General features: G+C 39.2%; 1 protein-coding gene across 2 annotated transcripts in view; it reads left to right on the forward strand.

The window, feature by feature from the left end:
• Positions 1-21808, forward strand: part of CNPY1 (canopy FGF signaling regulator 1) — a 65639-nt gene extending 43831 nt beyond the window's left edge. For both annotated transcript variants that reach the window (XM_061586501.1, XM_061586502.1), the window contains 3 exons: positions 13039-13242; positions 14891-14987; positions 20701-21808. In XM_061586501.1, coding sequence (XP_061442485.1) covers positions 13039-13242; positions 14891-14987; positions 20701-20738 — 339 coding nt within the window. In that variant the 3' untranslated portion in view covers positions 20739-21808. The remainder of the gene's footprint in view (positions 1-13038; positions 13243-14890; positions 14988-20700) is intronic.
• Positions 21809-22318: the final 510 nt, after the last annotated feature.

Consider the following 22318-nt stretch of genomic DNA (forward strand, 5'->3'; position numbering starts at 1 on the left):
CCAGTTTATAATATATTTCCAAAGTTCAATTGTGGCTTAGAATTCGATCCTTTTGGGCAACAAAAAATACCCTTAGTCACTGATACGTATTCTCTTTTCCATCCTGTTCTGTTCTGCCACCTGAAGCACTTTTCCATCCATCCAGAATAGCATTTAATGGCAGAATCTAATTGCAGTGCCCTTTATTGTATCTCTCTCTCTCTCTCTCTCTCTCTGGCTAGCATAGAAGGATAGATGAATGGGGTCATGCGCCAAGTCCCCTGCAGTTAACCATTATTTTTGGTGAATAAAGGATGGTTAAGGTTGAGTGGAATGTCAGCAAACCTTTCATCCCTCTTCCTTTCAGCTGTCTGTGTTCTTACCCGCAAGCCTTACAAAGTTTCCTGGCTTGGTTTTCACATACGTGGCCAGCTGGCTCCGTCTGCATAATATCTGTGAGTTTTCTTGGCAGGGCTGGGTGGCTTTGGACTCCACATCTGCAGAGACAGAATACCAGGAGATTTCTACCGTAGTTCAGTCAATTTTGGTTTTGCCTCTTTCCTCGTGTTTTTAAGGAACCAGTTGCACATCATTATGCACATCATAATTGCACATCATTATGGTGCAAACAACATTTGATTTCAAAAACAGTGTTCCCTTAGGGGTTGGAGCCAGGGCAGGCTCAAAATGGAACTGGATAGGTCAAGGATAGGCTGAGCCTGTCAGAAATTGGCAGGTCAGGCCTAGGTGGAGCCTGGCTGGCTCAATTCTGCATACCAACAAAAATTTTAAAAATGGTCAAACTGACTTTGAAAATTGCTAGTTTTAAGCCCCCAGTACAGGACAGCTACTAGAATGTGTTTTATTGGCAAGCCCACTAAAATAATGGATGATTGGCGATCTTACATAAACAACCCTTTATGACTGTCGGTTTCCATCAGTGCTGCCCCTGCATGGCATACGAAGAACACAAAATATAAAAAAGCTGGTTGCAAAAGCTCCACTGTGTCCACACTAGGTAATTGCTTCACATCTGTTGGCCATCTTTTGCACCCTTTATAAAGGTTAGTCTGCACTCCATGTTTACCACATATAGGTGCTGACCTGCTGGATGTACAATGCAAAAAACACCTGGGAATTATCACCAGAAAGTGAGTGTGTGTGCATGTGTGTCAAGGGTGGGGGAAGAGGGTCCTTCAGTTGTGCCACTTCAAAGATGAATAAATATCCCAACTAAAATTGGATGTGATACCAAAAAAAGAGAGGGGGGGGCAGGAGGGGGGGAGAGAAGGAACCATGATTCTAGGAATAATCATTCTCATGTGCTTACCTATCAAAATTCTGTCAAATCTTGGGAAACCAAAAAGAATTTCCAGATGTCACGTAAATAATATTCCTTCCTGAACACCAACTCTTCCTTTTATGTCCCCAAAAGTGATTCCTTCCACAGTTTCACAAACATATAACATTGCTTTTGTTCAGTTGTAACATTTTCTGTGGGATTCAAACAAAATATTTTTAAAGGACATTCTCTGTGAATGACAGATGAGCAAAGTCAAGCAAGGCCTGGGGTCTAGCCTTTTGGGAGGGCATGGGGAGCCCCACTGTTGTGCAAACACTAGGTTTACTTCTAGTTCAGCAGTAGTTCAATAAATATAATTTATTGCTCTGTAGGCTGGACCGAAGGCTTCATCTGCACAGAAGCTTGTTATGTTCTCGGTTTGACTAAATTTGAGATGTGAATGTCCCATCCCCTGTAAACGGGTACAATGAATGTAGCATGGAAAACATTTCACCCTGAGTTATGCTGACTATAGGATTACTACAAGCCTCCCCAGAGCAGCATTTATTTGCAGGTATATTCTGCAACATATCATTATGTATTAATAGTGCATTAGCGATGGATTAATACTAAACTGTCTACATATTATTTCCGCTTTGTCACTTTTTCTATGATGCTTCCCCAGGTTAGCATATTATCACCACTATAGCTCAACAAAAGAGGGACAACAAACACACACACACCCAACTTAGAACATATATAATAGAAAACATTACAGGGTTTCCTCCCTGAAACCTTTGCAGATGGGATTGCACTGCCTCAATACCATCATAAGCACAAATCATCTCTTTGGTCTCTTTCAAAAAATAAAATAAAATACACATTTTTGTTATTGATGTAAATTGAAACCCCTGGAAACATAGGAGGCTTTCTTCAATCTCAGTGCTAGACTAGTATAATCTTACTAGCTCCAGGGCTTCTGTCACCAGTACTTGCAGTGAAACTGGAAGGTGAGAGAAAATGTACCTCAAATAAAAAAATATTATTTTATATTATGGTGCGTATGTGTAGGGATGGAATGATCTGTCCATTTCAGTTCTCTCCATGTCTCATTTTTTTAATGTTAAATTCAGTTCTCCATATTTCTGCAGCAATTTGTATGTGTTTTTTTTGAATCCTCATGAAAATTCATCATCATTTTAGTGCAAATTTCTAATAAACACAATTTGCAAGCAGTTTTCCCTGATGTAATGCATTTTGGTATGTTATTTCCACTAATATGTTCATTTCAATGCACTCTTTTCCCTAAGATACTCATTTTCGTAAACAATGGCTGGTTGCAAAATTTGGGAAAGTGCAGATTTTGGAGGATGCTGAGTGTTGGTTCAGATATTATTTCTGAAAGCGTGAATTTGATAGTTTCACCTTTAAAGGCAAACTAAATCGGATTTCTCCCTCATCCCCGTCTGTGTGTGTGTGTGTGTGTGTGTGTGTTTTGCACAGCAGTTGCTGTGCTGTAGAACTTCTCTGTCTTTTGGGGGGGTCTAGCAACAGCTCTTTATGGGGATCAGGCAGTGGCAGAGCCCCACCAGAGGATGTCAGTTTTAGGCATTCTGAAGAATCCCAGAAGAATAGCATCTGTTGCTCCCCACAATCCTCTGCCTAGAAGCACCCCAAGGATCTCAAAAACTGAAAAGTACTTTCCTGTTTTTGAAGGTTGCTTCAGGCCTCTTAAAGAAGTTCACTGTTACATTTCCAGAAGAAAAAAAACAGAATGGAGGTGGGGATGGGTGGGAATAGTGTGTATTTTGATTGCTTTGCTTTTCCTTTGATTGTCTGCTTATTATCACATGTTGGGCAATTTTGGAGTGTCCGTTAGAGAATGTAAGCAATATGTTAATCAGCCAGCGTACAACATGCAGGAAAGAAGCTGGTAACTAAACCAATTTGTAGCTGAAATAGACAGTGCTATGTATAATTTAATTTTTTTTTGCAGGGGGGGAACAGGGGTTGCTTTGGACAATACTTTGGGGGAGGTGTTAAGAGTTTTCAGTGACTGAATAAATAACCATTAGGTACAAGTTAAGAAAATGTACTGGCATTGGGCATGACCCAATGAGATTTTCTCCAATTGAAATCAATGGGATTGAAACACACTTTGCTTTTAGCTAGATGTCACCACTCTTTCCCCCCTGAAACTGGTATGGGAAGCCTGATCCTATCAGTTGCCACACTGGGACAGTGGGCCATAGGATCAGATGCTAGGAGGATTCTTGTGCCGCTGCTGTGGCTGAACCCCAGCCAGAGCCCTGGCACAGCAGAATCCACCACAATCAATTGCTGTTGTGAATTGCCTGTATATGTACATAACAGGGCTTGGGGGGGGGCGATGGAGAAAGAGATGGGACTGTTGCTGGAGCCTTGCATGGTGTTCTATGGGCTTGCTTGGATGGAACTAGCTCTACTTAGGGATAAAACAAATGTGATGATATTCACATAACTAGTAACTGCATTCCCTCCCCCCAAAGTAAATAGCTGCAGGGTGGGTGTCCCAATCCACCAAAGCTTAAGTCTCCTTCTCCTTTGCTGTGGTCCTGATCTGGATTGCCTCTCCCCACATGAGAACTCAGAACAACAACAAAACAATCACACAGGTGGCAATCCCCACGCTGCTGGAGGAGGCTAGCATTCCTGCTGGAGGAGGCTAGCATTTGCTGTTTTCCTTTGGCCACGGGGCAAAGTCTCCTACTGCAGCCACAGAAAGCAGGGCAGAGACAACACTGTCACCGGTAGAGGGACATGAAATAGGGTATTCTGGGATGGCACAGAGGTGGGCTGCCCAGTGCCCATAGATCCTCTGTATCCTAAACTGTTCCATCTCCTGGTGGTGGGCCCAGTTTGCACCCCTCTGCTGTGCCACCCTGGAGCTAGTGCAGGAAGAAAACTGAAAATCCACAAGTGGCAGGGCTTTTCAACTCAGTGGTGACTCCTCCACTCTGTTTTACTCCCCAGCCAGAGTTAGGATTGCTCTGCCCATTACTAATTCCATGGTTATTGTTACGTGAGTTTCAGCCCTAAGAGCAATACTGCTGTGCATCATACTTTATAGCATGTTCCCTTCTCCTCCACCATCATCCCGACAACGGGTGCTGCAGGAGAGTTAGGCTGAAAAATTGCTGCTACCTTGAAAATGGTTTCAGAAATATCTAGATATTTTACTAGTAGTTCCAAATACCATCTCTCTCTCTCTCACACACACACACACACGCATGCACGCACGCATGCACGCATGCACGCACACACACAACACACACACACACACACACACACAGAGTGTTCTGCCCTGATCTCCTTTCACTGGAAGGTGAAAACAATTTAATTCTGTTGGAGATTTGGGGATTGGTGGAGATTCTCACTGTATTACATTGTGCTTTTTTTCTATAGATCATAGAATTTCATAGAATCATAGAGTTGGAAGGGGCCTCTAGGGCCATCGAGTCCAACCTCCTGCTCAACACAGGAATCTAAATTAAAGCATACCTGACAGGTGCCTGTCCAGCTGCCTCTCGAATGCCTCCAATGTTGGAGAGCCCACCACCTGCCTAGGTCATTGGTTCCATTGTTGTACAGCTCTAACAGTTAGGACGTTTTTCCTGGTGTTCAGCTGAAAACTGACTTTCTGTAACTTGAGCCCATTACTCTGTATCCTGCACTCTGGGACAATCAAGAAGACATTGGTTTGAGGAGCAGTACAAACCCAAGATCCTCCAGGATGAGCAGAGTTTGGAATAGGCGGGTCTCTGGCTGAGCCTGAGCTTCATCCCGGATCAGCCAGAGATACAGTGGTGTAAGTCCTCCAGTCTGGGTGAGTCAAGGCTGAGGTAAGTCCCAAAAAAGGGGAGTGGCAACGTCAGGACGAGGCAAGACTTACCCCTATTCCAAACCCTCAGTCATGTCACAGAGCAACCCAGCAAAAGTTACCCTGGCAAAAAGGGTGGTGTAAGTCAAACTTTGTTTTAAAGGTTTGCTTTCCCCCTGCCAAGTTTGGGTAGCACCACTCCTGAACTGAGTCTGGGATAGGAATAAGTTGCCCCAACATAATTTACCCTGGCAGAGTGATGGCTGGTGGCTCCATGTCAGTGGGGCAGTGGAATCCACTCCAGGGTTTAGTCCGAATTTTAAGGAGCTGTCCAAGGTGCTTCACCAGCCGCCACTGTCCTGGCATAAATGATGCTGGCTTCCTATAATTGGACTGTCCATCTAGCTCAGCCTTCTCCAACTTGGTGTCTCCAGATATTTGGGGCTACAACTCCCATCAGCCCCAGCCAGCATGGCCAATGGCCAGAATAACAGGAACGCACCAGGATGTGGAAGGCTGAGCAATATTGCCTGTACGGACTAGCAGTAGTTCTCCAGGATTTCAGACATCCTTGATCAACCCTTCTTGAAGATGCTCTGGATTCAAGCCTGGACCTTCTGTATGCAAATTATTGATTGATTGATTGATTGGTTGATTGATTGATTGATATACCACCCTTCCTCCCAGTAGGAGCCCAATTATGTACTCTACTACTATTAAACTGTAGCCCTGGGGAGAAGACCTGCCATTCAAGTGGCACCCCTCTGTAAAGATCTTCCTTGGCTTTTTACAAAGTCAATCAGGAAGGCTAAAAATATTTTTTAAATGCATCTAATGAGTTGCCTATGGACAAATTCACACCATCTTGTAACAAGAACTTGGTTCTGTTTACTGACGATGCACCAAATCTAACTAATCCAGCTGTTCAGCAGCCCTCCATAGGATTGTAGGAAGTATCTTATACTGAGTCAAACCACTAATGATCCATCTCGCTCGCTATTGTCTTCACTGACTGGCAGCAGCTCTCCAAGTTTTCAGCTGAGAGTTTTTCCAAGCCTTGCCTTCAGATGCCAGGGGTTGAAATCTGGGACCTTGTGCAGAAACAGCATGTGTTCTACCATTGAGTGACAGCCTTTCCCTTAAATGGAAAAAAATGGAAATGGACTGCCTTCGTGTCAATTCCGACTTATGGCGACCCTTCGAATAGGGTTTTCATGGTAAGTGGTATTCAGAGGGGGTTTACCATTGCCTCCCTCTGAGGCTGAGAGGCAGTAACTGGCCCAAGGTCACCCAGTGAGCTTCATGGTTGTGTGGGGATTCGAACCCTGGTCTCCCAGGTCGTAGTCCAGCACATTAACCACTACACCACACTGGCTCTCCTTTCCCTCAGATAGCTTAAGGAAATAAAAACATACTAAGGTTGCAATCATCCATAGTGTTGTTTGGGCCCATGTGCCATGGAACTCAAGGAGACGTGCTTCTGAGGAAATACATGGAGGTTTTAAATTATGAGAACTAAGTAACTCAGCTGCTTGACTCGAGTCCTGCGTTATGAGATTGGAAGCAGCTTCTGAGATAGGTTTTGGCATTTCAGAAGTTTTTGATAGCAGCATTTGGGCTTTGAAGCTTAAAAAGACACTTTTGCCTCCTGCCTCACCAGCCAAGCTGAGGAGTTAACCTTAAATGTGCTGAGGAAGAACACCATGGTCAGCAATATGTGCTTAACAATTAGCAGATGGACTCAGCCTGTGTTTACTAAGCAGAACTAGCTGCTTCTGGGAGAATTTCTAGCCAGAATTGGAGGATGTGGCTAAATAATTAGGGAGGAAGGAAGGCTGAGGTCTGTCCTTGGGGAAAAGTCAGATGAGGGAACCATCAGGGCAGTAGAAACCTGCAGGGCCAAAACTTTTTGAACAGCAGGCCAGTGCCAACTGGTGCCCGGTGAGGCTGGTGAGGTGGAGGGGAAGGCCGCTAATGTTAGGCAGAGTCAAGAGCAACAACAGGTGGATCTAATAATAGGCAGAGCACTGCAAGGCTGCTTGCTGGCTGTCTCACTATAGCAGAGGGTAAATACAGGCAAAAACAAAGGAGGGTCACTGCTCTGTCAACTTGATTGTTTTTTATCATAATATTATTAAATGATCTGGTATAACCAGTGTTGCTCCTTGCTGATGATTAAATAACCAGTGGTGACTGATGGCTCCATGTCAGTGGGGCAGTGGAAGCCACTCCAGGTTTTAATCCAAACTTTCAAGGAGATGTCCAAGGTGCCACTGGATCTAACATGGCATACTGTTGTTATTGCTGTTGTACAGTTTGAATGAGCCTAGATATTCTGTCACTCTTTCCTGTGTGAACACCCTGGGCGTGATGAGCTAGCGTTCTGGCATATGGCAAATGGGTTTCAGCGTTGGCCTTGGAGGTGGTCTCACATGAAATGAAATGTGACTGTTGCCAATGCAGCCAGCTCTAGAATAACAGGCATTTCTTCAGTTCCAAGGAAAGCTTTTAATTCCAGATGTTAGAATGTCAGTGTTTGTTACTACAAATGAAGTTACGCTGATTAGTTACAGCACAAAAGCTAAAGTACCTTCCTCTGCTCGGATCGTGTCTCTTAATAATTATGATAATGGCGGGGCTTTCTCCGTGAATTTGCCCTCTCTTATATACAGCTCTACACACGTGGCTACAGATTTGCACTGGAAAACTCTCCCTCTTTTTCTTTTCTTTTTTTTTTACAATTTAAGTCTGAGTGAACAAAATTAGCACGCTAAAACGGAGGTGGGGATTGGGGTGGCGTTTGTGTTTTCATACAAATGAATGTTTCCCATTCCACCGTACATTTTTGTGATAAACGTATGTTTTTAAAGCGTAACTTTCTTTGAAATATTACTGTTGGTGATGAATAAAGTCTATCTTTTTTTTTAATTAAGTAAGCCCAGGTGGTAGGCCCACATAGCAAACATATTTTTCCAACCTTTATTATGCCTCATTAGAATTCTCTCCTTTAAAAGGGTTTCTAATTATATTGTCTAATAAAACTAAACCTTGGAGATCATTTGCATATTATATGAAGAAATCTCATACAACAAACTCACAGTGGATTCAATTAACATAATAGCTAATTATATATCCCATCAGCCTTTTGAGTAGCTCAGCATTCATGTTTCTCCTCTTCTAGCCTAGAGCAAAGGCGGGAGGTGGAATTTTTGGTGTTTTCACTTTTAAATATTGACTCTTAATAAATATCAGAAATGGTTGGAATACTTTTGCCAATTATAAAGCTGATTAAATGACATGAAACACTTTTTTTAAACACTTTTTTCCAAATTCCACAGTTAAGTCACAAAGTTTTGCATACTGTTGGACAAATACTTATATAGATGGGTGATTATACATATGTACACATGCTTGCATAATTTGTACATACTGCTACACTGACAGAGGTGGAGGAGAGAGAGAGAGAGAGAGAAGGAGGGAGAATAGCTTTCACATGGAAAATACTTGATTGGCACTCTGGATTTTGGAAGATATCCAGCTGCAGCCGTTACATTTTTATTTTTCTTATCCCATGCCCACAACCCAATTGCATTCTTGGCTGGCTATGGTCTCTATCAAGGCAGACATTTACAACGAGATTAGCAGAGACATAGTAATGAACTGGCTCATGAGCTTCCTTGTAATTGACTGTTATGAAGGTGTCATCTCTGCAGTCTGTAATGAATTCTCCATCATGGGGCTTAAAATTGGCTAAAATATTCTAGAACTGATTTGTTTCTGTATGGGCACATGACCATGAGTGTTGTAGTAGATATTAACTTTTCTCTCTCTCTCTTTTAGCATTTTGAGTTATTGGGAAGATCAACTTACTTTTTTCCACACATGTCAGACATGCTTTGAATCATCATCAGCGCTGGGGATTTTTATTTGGAAAATGCTCAGAGTGGTCTATACAGTGCTAAAACTTGCACACACAACAAAACCCAGGGGTGGAAGATAACAGTTTTTGGGGATACCATGTTATTTTGTGTTTGTTTGTTTGTTTAAAAAGAAATGATAGCTAAAGTTTGATGCCTTTAGCAAAGTAAGATGCCTTTCTCTCTTTACAATGATGGCTGCCTTCTTATTCATATTTTAATGAGGTTACTATCTCTGCGAGGGGATGGTGGGAGGCCCACATCTCCGGTGTGACTACAATGGGAGTTGCTTTATTGACAAGTACCATTCAAAATCTTCAGAGTCTCCAAAGAAAGGCTTTCATTTTCTGCCACATGCTTAAATGCTTCCCCTCCCCTTTTATTATTAGGCAATTTTAAAGTATCTAACTTCTGGAGGAAGGATGTTGCACTGATAGTGGTGATGGTGGTGGTGGTTGCAATATATCTGTAGAGAGAAAGTATATACCTCAGCCAAAGACTCTTAAATACCAGTTATGATAGTTACTAGCAAAACCTGATTAGCCAAAGAACTTATTGTACTTATAACCGCATGTACTAGTTGAGTGTGTGTATATATACAATTTTGTATATATGACAAAAACACCCGCAACTATGTGGAAGGGGGAATTCAAGCTCCCAACAGTTCTGTGGGAAAAAGAAGCTAGTTTGAGGTGTCACACTGAGTTTAACTCTGATCATTTCAAAAGGGGTTGCGGCAGGAAGTAGTTTTAGAAAAGAAAGTGTAGTAACTACAATCAGCCACTGTACTGACCCTACTTATTATAACTACTTTGCTAAGTTATAAAAAGAGGTTATTAAAATGCACATGAAATCAATGTAAGTTGTTCATTTGTTTGTTTGTTTGTTTTTAAAGAAACTCTCACAGCACAGAATATTCTGGATTTGAATCAAGTCTTATATGCACAAACCTACATAACTTATTGTATAATATATGCTACAGGTATAAGAGAAATTCATGTTTCTAAGCCAGTCTCTTTGTATGCATGAACATTTGTGTGCATATGTTTGTTTTGTCTGTTCTCACCTCCATTCTAAACTTTTGGTTTAAATAAATGTTATTTCACAGAAGTAGGCATTAATGTAGTTAGGCACAATCCAGCACATGGCTAAGCATGCTTAACTAACTGCCAATGGGACATAAAGATGCTTATGTTTGCATTGAATTGTAGTTTTCCACATTTTCTGAGGTTCTGATTTGTGTGTCTCAACTCCGAAGCCTCTCACAGTCTGTTGTCATACCTGCTGCTTACATGAGACATATTTTCAGTACTCCAATTCCTGTCACTGGATCGGATTTAAGCAACTGCAAACAGATGAATATCTTCTAAAATAACTTTTCTTCCGCAAAGCTTAGCAAAATAGCCATCCTGCTGTTATGGAAACATTTCAGATGTTTTTAAAAATCAATCTGCTGAGAAATAACTGCTACTTTATTATACATTTCTCCCTGTCATGTTTAATTGTCTTACATTTCTATTTCGACTTGAAAATGTAATACTTTGTAGTTAAGTTTAATATCATATGCACTATTCTGTATGATGCGCTTTGCTCATAATCCAACATATAGTTAAACATGCATTGAACTCAATGATCTGAGGACTCTTAACTCTGTAGAGGTTGTGGCTATGGCACTTATAAGATGGTATAGCAGAGCTCAGTTGCATTGGAGATAATAAAACTCCTTGAATTTTAACACACTCATATTGTATCATATGCCCTTTTTGGTCAAATCCTATGGCTCTGTAATGATGTAAACAAAGTTTTGTCTTAAAAAATGAAGATGTAGATTTCTAAAAAATGTGAAAGTGTCAGAAGAAAAAAACAGGCATCTCCTTGTTTTATTTCCACCTTGATTCTAAACGTAAAAAAGAAAACTTAATTGAAATCAATGGAACTGACTTCCAAATTATGTAAGGTTTTTAGCTTTTATCACAGGGGAAGGGGTTGCTGGATTGCATACTTTACTTAATCTTTTTAGAATCATGATGCTTGATTGCTGTGTTTGTATGTTTGTGATTGTATGTGTGTATGTGAGAGAGGGAGTGGTGTAAGAAAGGGAGGGGGAGAGAGAGTATATATACATCCATGTTAAGGATGGGAAAGAATTTTGATTCATTTCATATATGAAGCCAAATTTATCAAATCCACACTTTCCAAAACAATATGAGAACCAAAACGCAGCCAGCCTTCAAAATTCTCACTTACCTGAACTTTACAATGCAGTTCTTTAACCAAGTAAGATGTACCAAAATGCACGTATTAGGGGCAAAGTGTGCATATTAATAAATATATTAGTAAAAACAACATACAAAATGTATTTTTAGGAGAAATTCATACCAACATGCTGAAGAATTTTTTAAAAAATGCAAATTGCTGCAGAAATGTAGAGAACTGAATTTAAGATTAGAAAGAGAGAAAAACAGAGAGCTGAAACTGACAGATCATTCCAACACTATTCAACATGCACACACCCACATTTTGAATAATTTCCTTAATGTATTATTTGGACTTCAACATGGTGCTTGAAAATTTGCATCCAACATCTGCAGATAGATAGATAGATAGATAGATAGATAGATTTCACCTCCCCCGCCCTTTAATGTGCAACGTTTACCTTTTTGTTGTTTCCAGTTTCCATAGAAAGTTAAGGTTCTAAATGCAAAATGGGGATGAGTTTGGCAGAGAAAGTCATAAAAGAGCCTAGTTTAAGAACCAGAAGAGGTGGGGAGTGGCGGAGGAAAGGGGGGGAGAAGGAACTCTTAAGCTTTAATTTTAATTCTTCAGCCTTTATTTATCTGATCTGTAGCCAGATGGTGGTGAAGCAAGAAACTCCTTTGTATAAATGGAGCACACATATGAAAGTGCTTCTGTAATGTAATCATTGAGACCGGAAGGGTTCATACTGAGTCTGAAAAGACACAATGGAGACTGGATACATCAACATTGCAGAAATCGAGTTCATTTGTGATTCAGTCCCTTTGACTATGGTTGTCATGATAACTTCCTACTTTGATCAGTAGAGGGTGGAGAGGGGGGGAATCTTCTAAAGGCCCAAGGATGCAGCCCCGTTGTTTACTGTGCACTTGGCTTCAATTCACGCCCCCTTCCGGAAGAAGCAACAGGGATAGGCGCATCTTGCACCTTGACCTGTCTAGACGGGAGAGAAGTTTTTTGTCCCTGTTTCCAAGGATGAGGGGTGCTCTTTGACCCCTGCACCACTAGCTGTTGAGACCCTCGCTAAGTATGTAGGTAGCGTCTAGATGTTTCCCTTAAATTCTTGTTTAATTCTGAAAGAAGAGGAATGGACGAAGACATGGGCCAGCTGTTTGAAAATAAAGCTTGAAACAGTAGAACCTGGTAGAAGCTAAATTTGTAAGTGATTGTTTTCTTTCTACAAACCCCTGGGAGGAATTAAACAGCTGCATATGAGTTGATGAACAGCAAGTAAGACAGACCAACTGAAGGATGGGGGGGAGGGGGGCTGGAGAGAGGAAGACAGAGACTTTCTAGAAACTGAGCTCCAGTTAAAGAAGCAGAGCGGGCTCCAACAAAAACTCTTTCAAGGTTGCGTCAAGAAAATGTTGGCCATGGAAAGATTATTTTTCTCTTTTGGTTTGCTGAGTCTTTTACATTTTCTTTCAATGGCAAAATGTGCTTACAAATATAAAAGCTTATAATGGCATGTTATATTGTTTCAGTCTAGAAGAAATGCTTCATGGCAACCTTAGATGTTTAATTTTTCCCCCAAGTTTGGATTCAGCTGACATTTTTAATTATGTGTGTAATATAATATGGGTCAACAATTATGCAGATAACGGAGATCTGGTAGCATTGTTCTGTTTGCTTGACCTGTGGGAGAACCCGGTGATTATATTTGATTTTATCCTTTTGCTTTTGTGACATTTGACATTCTATATATATAAAGAGAGAGAGAATATTTATATTTTTCTTCCCTTTAGGTTCCTTTTGCAAAGTCAGAGACCTTCTTAACGGACATTTTGGAAAACATATGTGATCGGATGAATGATTATCAACTTCAAGATGACCCTGTAACTAAGAAAAAGATATTCAAGAGATATGCTCCTAGAAAGGATGAGGAAATCTATGCAGAATATAAAAAATACTTTTTTTATTCTGACGCTTATAAGCCCCTGAAATATGCGGTAAGACAGCATAATAAACTGGTGACATTTCAGGCTGAATTGCTATTAGCATAATGTTTGATATTGTATATTAAATCACTTCACTCAGTGTAAAGCCATGGGTTTTATAGTATTACCATGTTTTTACAGGCTCTGTACTACTTTGCCTTTAATAATAATGGCATGGTTTACAGGTGGAAAACTCATAGCATACAAATCTAAATATTCTACAGTTCAGCACTTAAGTTGCATAGATAGATGCTGTTAACTCCATTCCTGTGCTGTCATTTACTTAAACTAGAATCTTTTATATCTCTCTATAAAAACATCCTCTGTTTTACTGGCAATTCCTTTTCAGTGATATAGATCACTACTATGGAAACATCTTTGCTGCTCTGTTCTGTAAAAGATAGGCAACTGTGATGCAATCCAAATTAATATTAATATAATTTCAAATCTTTATTGTTGTTCAGAGTGGGAAAGGAGAGGTAGTGTCTCCGTTTCTTTTTTCTTTGGGCCTTATTGAAAGGGTTCACATATATACTGAGCTAGAACGAGGGCCTAGAGTGTGTTGAGCGTAGGGTCCTCAAGCTGGCCCAGCACCAATTTGTTCGTTTGCAAAACAACACGTATTTTTCCCCATGTATCCAACATCATTGTACATCAATAAATGCTCACTGTTAAAGGGGGGGGGGAGAGCTGGCCATCAGTCCAATCCAAAACCTAATATGTAGAAGCAAACCCCATTGTTTTCAAAGGAGTTTGGTTCTAAGACCAGTTGTGTCTCTGGGTCTCAAATATAATTGCAGTAGCGACACTAATGTGAACTCAGAAATATAGTTAGTGGTGGTCCAATTGAATTGCTCTTGGTTTCCGTGAGATGTTAAGGCAAATTCTTGGATGTCAATATCCTGTATTTAATTTAATATGCTGAAACTCTACCCAAACCCTCTTATGGCATATACCACCTCTAACCTTTCAAGCTGGAAAAAACTGGCACCCTTTGTGGCATCTGGTTGGACTCCTGATTAAACCCAGTTGTTGTTATTGTTGTTGTTTCAAATGAATATGATGGTCCTTTCCTCCTTTGCCATGACCCATTTTGGCGTTTCGGGGACAGAGGCTTACACCTGTAACTTTCAGACAAAATGGCCGAATAAAGCTTTACTCTCTAGCACCCAAAGACATTTTGCACAGATAGCGCCCAGGAAATCACTTATCACTTTAAGCATTTTGAAAAAATGTTACATTTCGGTAAGATGTGAAATCGAGAGAGAGAGAGAGAGAGAGAGAGAGAGAGAATGCTGATGTAATCATTCCTTAAAAATATTTAATTTCAACCAGTTGTATTGCCATGAAAGCAGCCTGCATTATGAGGAAAGATTCACAATTAAAGTGTGATCCTTTTTTAAAAAAACAAAAGTTCCATCATACTTTCAAGGGGTTGCTTTCTTTTTCCAAAAACAAAAAAAATGAACCTGAATTAGCATTTATTGACATTTCAGTACACTGTTAATTGTATAGGAGGGGGAATAGAACAATAGATCAGGGTGCTGCACAAGCAAACAATCCCAAATAGCCTTCTTGACGCAATACTGCCTTTACTGCTCTGTATAAATGGCCTTGTTTAGTTTGTTTCTGGAGAGCTACTGTTTTTTTCCCCTTTCAGTGTGAAACTATCATAGAGCAGTATGAAGATGAAATATTCTCACTTATCGCCCAGGAGGCAGACTCTCTGGCTGACAAGCTGTGCATTGAAAAATCAGGTACTGTGTCTGATGTAACATGTGCTCTCTCTCAACAGCAACTCTTTCCCCCTCGTTCCTCCCCCTCTGCCTCAACCCAGTTGTATTGCTCGGGTGCAACAAAAGCACTTTGGGGGAAAATGTTCTGTAGACTGAAGAAGCATTGACAGTGCACTTCCAGGAACTGGGGGTGGAAACTTGGCCCCTCCAAACAGATTGCACATCTGCCCTTAAATTTTGTGACTGATTTTAACACGTGCCAACCTTTCTTTGAAATGCCATGCACATGTGCCATACATTTTCTTTAAGTATTACAAGTGCCATATTTTTGCTGTAGGTATATGTGTGTGTGTCTGTGTGTGTGTGTATGTAACAGATACATAGATACAGATATAGAATTAATTTTGTGTCTCTTTGTATATGTGTATATGATATTGTGTGTGTGTGTGTGTATAGAAAGAGACAGACAGACACAGTCATGCATCAAAACATTAAAATATTCCTTGCATACAAAATGCAGGGGCTGCCATCCAGAGCCCGCTGAAGCCAATGGCCCCTGATTTTAAAAGAGCTGAATTGTAGCCAGTTTTTATTTTTAGCAGTTATTTCTTTTTGTGATGACCCTGGGGATGGGGGCAGAATAGAACTGTGAGCAAATAAACATTGCATCACTTCCAAAAGTATTTTGGCAGGCCATGTCCTTAACCATTTTCAAGACCAATTCCGGCTGAGATAACGTTTTGTGAACCTTTGTTTACAAAGATAAATTTCAGCTCTTTTGCTTTGTTATTTAAATAGTAAGTGGATTGTTCTGTATCATGATCCAGAAGTTTCTAACTGAAATAATGCCCAGATAAATTATTCCTGTTTAGAAAAATTCAGTCATTTTGTCATGGATCCACCTTGGTTTAGTTTTATACATTAGTATTTAAAACCAAGAAGATAATTCTATTTAATCATGTCCTATCAAATTCTAAATAAATTTAGATCAGCCTTCACCAGTCTGGTGCCCTCCAGATGTTGGGGCTGATGGGAGTTGTGGTCCAAAACATCTAGAGGGCACCAGGTTGGTGAACGCTGACTTAGAACAGTGATTTTGGAATAAAAACATTCTAGGAATAAAGAGTTAGTGAGATGGTATGGATGAAAATGTAGATCAAATAATCAGTACTATATATTTAATGCAGGTTTTTAAGGTTCAGGAGGTCTATTATTAATTTCTTGTATAAAGGACATGAACAGTAAGAGACATAAAAATTGTTAGAACTTAGGAAGGGTTTGTAGAAGGGTTTTTCCCATCCAGAAAAGTAAATATGTAGGAGGATGGGAAAAGTCTAACTGTTAAAGTCTTCATTGCAACACTCACAGATAAATAATTTAAAATTATAGCTGTCGACAATGTTTCAACATAAGCTATATTGCTTCTTAATATATTAGAGAACGCAATTGGTAAGGATTGTTTTCAAAACTCTGCATGCACTTGCCATGGTCTGTTCTTTTCTTTCAAAGTTCTTTTCCCCCTAAGCAATATGGTGATGAAGAGAAAAGGGCATTGCAGAATAAGAACAACTGGATGGATTGTATGAGCAGATTTTCTCCAGCTTGCTGACCTAACTTTCAGACTTGCCTGTAGCTTTAGGGTGAAGTAATTTGCTGTCACACAGAAGCCAAAAGTATGTTGGAAGTTGTGTGTTTATGCTAAAGACCAATGTAATGAATTCTGTTTCCTGGGCCATCTGATAAAGTAAGCGTTTTGCTTATAAAAGCTCATGCCAAAGTAGGTTAGTTAGGCTGCAGTCTGTGCTCTATACCTATTGAACATAGTAAGATTTACATCCAAGAAAACATGCATAGGATTAGGCTGGTAATCTTTCTTGACTTTCCTGGCTAATTTCATAAATTATGGGCTCCTACTGGGTGGAAGGGCGGGATATAAATTAAATTAAAATAAAATAAAATAAATGTTTCCTTGGTTTTACACACACACACACACACACACTTTTATTCTTAAATACAGTGCTAGAACACCAGTCCTTGTATCTGACCTTGTAAATCTCACAGGACTACAAACATGGTAGACATGTTAAAGAGAAACCCCAGAAATGTTAGGAAGAAAAAGAGTAACCAGCCATACTACATACTGCCTACTGTTTCTATATGGGGTGGGAGAAAAATATATTTGATATAAAAAGAGCCTGTTAATTCAAACACATTTCTAGAGAGAAATGTGTCTGTTTTTAAAGAAACAAATGAAAAGAAGCCAAGCCGTTCTGTTTTCAGATTAATTCAGATCTACAGCATCATCACTGGAGAGAGACAAACTGCTAAGCTTTAGGGAAACCAGAAGCATCTCAACTTAACTTCTGGTAGAGAGGGTCTGATTTGAAATTGGCAGATAAATCACATTTGACAATCAGAGAAGTATAGAAGTTAAGTTGTCCTGGAATCGCTATACAGAGGCAACACCTAGAACGGGGCAAAATATAGGGAAATCCTTATTTATGTGGAATATACAAACAATGCATTTCCCAACTATATTATCATAATACAGCTTTGCATTACATTTGTTTTTATATTGGCAGCCATTCCCACCTGCACATAGTTTGCATAGGGATATATACTCAAGATACTAAAATTCAAAGCATGTGTGTAGCTTTATGAAAGACCAGTGTTTTCAGTCATCCAAATGGCCCACAAAAAGACTTTGCCAATGGCAGATTGCAAGGCCGTGAATTTCACTGGAAAGCAAAATACAAACTGATAGCAAAGGAAGATTTTGAAAATGTTGCACATAGCAAAATTCTGAGAGTATGTCGTTATTTGGGGTGGCCTATAGGAATAAGATTCACGCTGGAATTAATTATATACCTCTTTCATTGTATGAAGGGAAAATATTGAGGGTCACAATCTTCTCACAAGGCATATGAAGGGGAGTTGCACGGACCTCTCAGAAAATGTCCAATTGGTGCTACTGATATGTCAAATCCAGGAAACCTTTTGGTGGAAACATATGCTGGCATTTCTTTACATGTTTACATGACATTTGGGTTCCTTGTTTGACTAAACAGCCCCCCCCCAAATCCTTCAATGATGTGTGTTAAAATGATGAAACTGTTTGATATAGACAACCATGGATCAGTTATCTGTCAAAAGTTTTCTTTGATCTCACTCAAAATCTATATACTACACTTTTCACAGACATGGGGATCAAAAAGAATGAAACACATTGTACCTTTTTTTTGCTATTTTTATCTGCCATTTCCTTCTGCTTGAGCAACTGGGAACTGTTTCTCAGGTTCATACTTTTTTCTTTTCTTTTTTTCAGCCATAAGCTGGAAGTTGAGATTTACCATAGGACCAATGACCTTATAGAAGTGTTGGCATATCTTAGAATAAGAATTTGTCCCCTGATGTATTGCACTGTTAGTCTAAAAGATTTTGGGAATGCGGTGGATGTTTAGGGAATTGATTTACGTAAATGACAACCTTTGCCATCTCATTGGTTTCTAGTTGACTCCTTTACAGGGAGTCATGCTAATTATCCTGCTTATTACAATTAGAATTAGGAAACTGGCCAAGGATATTCTCTAGGTTAATGTATGGACTTCTGTCAGTTGATTTACTACTGGAATATAATACACTCCTGTAGTTTCACTTGCCCCCCCAAAAGTTATCATTAAGGTAACATAGAGACTTCCATTGTAATCATCGTCTTCACATGCTCATAACTCTGCAAAATTATTTTCTTTGGCTGGAGTTTTCCATTCTCATCCCAAAGGTGAATTTATTTATGTATGTTGAAAGCTTGAGCAGAAACCATTCATGCATTTTTGAACTGCACAAGGCTAGAAAAATACATCTCTTCTGCTATAAAAGCTTGATGTTTCTGCTTCCACTACCCCCCCACTCCAACATGTTTATTATTTCTCTAACAGCAGAGCTTTGAAAGTCTATGCTTTCCAGGTCACTAGTCCTCACTGAGAGTTGCTCTTCAGGACGATTTGCCAAACCCAAAGCAGTACAACAGAGTTCTAAATAATACAGCTCTGTTTTTATACATGAATTATACTAACATTTCCATCGTACTGTAAGAACATTATCTGGGACTGGAAAATAAAGGAAGATGTATTCCTTCATAGATGTATTTTTTAAATGAATCCTTAGCTTCAAAACTATATTTTCTCCCTCCCCCATTTTGGAAATTCCCAGTAAATAAATAAAGTGTTTTAATTATAGCCCTCTTCTATAATGGCTTCTGCAAACTCAGGATTTGCAAGGACAAACATACTGGTCATATTCGGAAGATATTAGTAAAGTGTCAAGTCCATTGCAAACTAGTTTTTTCCTTATTGAATTAGTAACAATTGGATTTTAATATAATACTGAAATTTCTATTCTGAGCTCTTAAAGGGGAAAATTGCTTGTTACTGTAAACTAAACTTATTCACTGTAGTGAGCTGCAGCACCTGTTGCCAAGTAACCAGGCCCCTTTTTTCTTGTCAGAGAATAGGCTCTGAGCTCAGCCTTAACTATGTTTGCTCAGAAGTAAATGCCATGAATTTCAATAGGACTCATTCCAAATAATTAGGTTTACAGGGCAACCCTATACAGGCCTACTCAGAAGTAAGTCCCACTGAGTTCAATGGAACCACTCCCAGATGAGGATGGGCGAAGCTGTCAGTTTTGGTTTCTCTCCGTTTTTCACTTTTTCCAATCTTAAATTCCATTCTCCACATTTTCACATCAGTTTTTAAAACATCCTCATGAAAATTCATCAGCAAATTTCCCCTCATGTGCACATTTTGTATACAGTTGGCCCTAATGTAATGCATTTTGTATATTATTTTCACAAAAAAAGCGTTTTTCTGCATATTACTCGACTGGATAATTGCAGTTCAGAGAAATGTGCATTTTGAAGGATGGCCATGTTTTGATTCTTGATCCCCCCCCCGAACATGCAAATTAGGTAAGTTTGCCTTTCAATGCAAACTGAATAGAATTTCTCCCCCATTCCTACTCCCAGGTAAGTGTGCCTAGGATAGCAGCCTGAAGATTGCAGCTGTAATCTTTTGATAACATTGTCAGTCATTGGAGACATTTGACAACAGAGCTAGAAACGATGTTTTATATGTCCAGGTCTAGACAGCTCTTCATTTTCTAAGCTTGGGATGACTTTTTGATGTGCACTTCCATGAGGAAGTTTGTGCAGTGGGAAAAGATGGACTGGGACTATTCTGTATAATTCATAATGGAGAAGGAGGAAACCCACTTCAGATAGAGTGTATCATCAAATTAAAATTATTTGCCGAGGCGTCCCATTGCCTGCAATTTGCTTCAAGCTCAGAACGTCCAGATAGCTGTACACTTTTAAAACAACTCTATTTTTTAATAAACTCATAACAAAAGTTAAAAAAAAGATGTGAAGATTTACTAATATAAATAGTATATAAACCCAATGGCTCTGTTTAAAGGAACCATGTCAGATCAGGCAAAAAGATTGGTTTACTTATCAAAGTAAAACTGAAAGACTTCCAAGATACTTGTCAGTAGTTCTTTGATCCAAAATGGATGTCAGGGTATAACATATTTTACATAGTTCTAACCCTGACAAGTAATTTATTGCATGATCATGGCCATGGTCTGCAACATGAATAAATGAGAAAGCTTTGTTGTTGTAATATAATCAAATTGTTGAATCCTTTAATGACACATAACTTCGTCCTTTCTCATCCAGGTCTTTGTCAAAACCCTGAGGTACACAGTGAGCTCTAGAAAAACAGCGGCCTGCAATTAGATGAAGAATGTCAACTAAAATATCCCTGCAATTTCTGCCTTCCATTAACCCTTATCCATGCTTGTTTTTTTTAAAAGCCATCTCTTTGAGACTGATACATTAAAATTGCCATCTGCACCATTTGTTGAGGACACTGGACTGGAACTTTCTTAACTAGAATGGTCAGTGGTAAAAAATGTTTCCCAGGACTGTTATGTGAGTCATATTCATTTCTAAGAACCCCAGTGCCTGATTGTAAGAGAATTTGTTAGCTCAGTGGTAGAAAGTTGGCTGTTTTATTACAGTGAGGATGTGTGATTTATTCTGTTGTTTTAGCCAATGAGTGGTTTCTAAAGGCCTTGTGAATATATGAGGACCAGCCTCAAAATAATTATAATAAAAAGGTTCAAGGCTCATCTCAGGCAGCTACTGATGCTGGTGTTGTCACACTGAAGTCAACGGAACTCTACTAGTTTAATAAATGCCAACTGGTTCCTGTTGCTAAAATCCAGCTCTTTGGCGGAAGGTGGCAGTTTTCTAAAGATGTAGCCCATCTTTTAAAAGGGATTATGAATTAAAGAAACCCATTTTGTTTAGGAGAAAACCATTGCCAGAGCATTTTGTGTGTTCTGGATGTTGGAAGAGATCGCTGAACAAAAAGCCAATCAAATAGCAGAATTCAGCCAGCCCATATGGCAGATGCTTCTGTTCCTTGCAATCAAAACAAAGAAAAGGGTGGGATTTAAGGTGGTTACCATAAGTTGCAATCAAATTGTAAGGAGGCTGCTTCGATGGGGAAATGTCAGTGTGCCCCTGATGCTTCTTGCACCAGTAAACCGTGTCTAATAATTTCCTTTGATCGGAAGGTGTTTTATTACTAACTCACGTAATGTATTTATCTGTAATTATAATTTATCTATAAACTAATAATAATAATAACAATCCTCTCGTTCAATAATTGTTATCTATAGCAACTCTCCAACTTTTCTCACTTTGGGGTAAATTCTTATTGATAATTAAGCCTGTTCTACTTATGAATTAAATGACATCTTGAACCGTCAGTTTTAAATAAAAGGGTTGGTGTGCAAAATATTATCTATATTTTGAAAGATGAGATTTCCTTGTATGAATTTTCCATTAGAAATATAACTGAAAATTTTACATTATGTTGTTTTTTGTTTTCTGAGGTCACCAGAAACTTAATCAAAATCTGTTCACTGTAAACATATTGGAAAACTCTTACGGTAATTAAAAAGAGAAAGGGATATTGTTAAAACAGTACATAATGAAAATGGAAGATGTTGGCACTTAAATTTCAGTAAGGTAGCTGTATAAAATGTCATGCTTTAGTAGTAAGAGGGAAAACCCATACATGCCTGCTTTAAAACATGCTTTATCTCTTGTAATCAACTTTAATCTGATACCATTACACATTTTTAATATTTTCAAAATTTAGACAGCAAATGAGTTCCTTTGAAACCAACAGGACTTACATTTTTGTTCAGAAGTGAAATTAAGTATGTTATATTTGAGCCAAGACAAAGATCTTGATGCTTTTTGGTCATTGCATTTTTTATTA

This window comes from Rhineura floridana, chromosome 10, assembly GCF_030035675.1.
Source record: "Rhineura floridana isolate rRhiFlo1 chromosome 10, rRhiFlo1.hap2, whole genome shotgun sequence".
Taxonomy (NCBI): domain Eukaryota; kingdom Metazoa; phylum Chordata; class Lepidosauria; order Squamata; family Rhineuridae; genus Rhineura; species Rhineura floridana.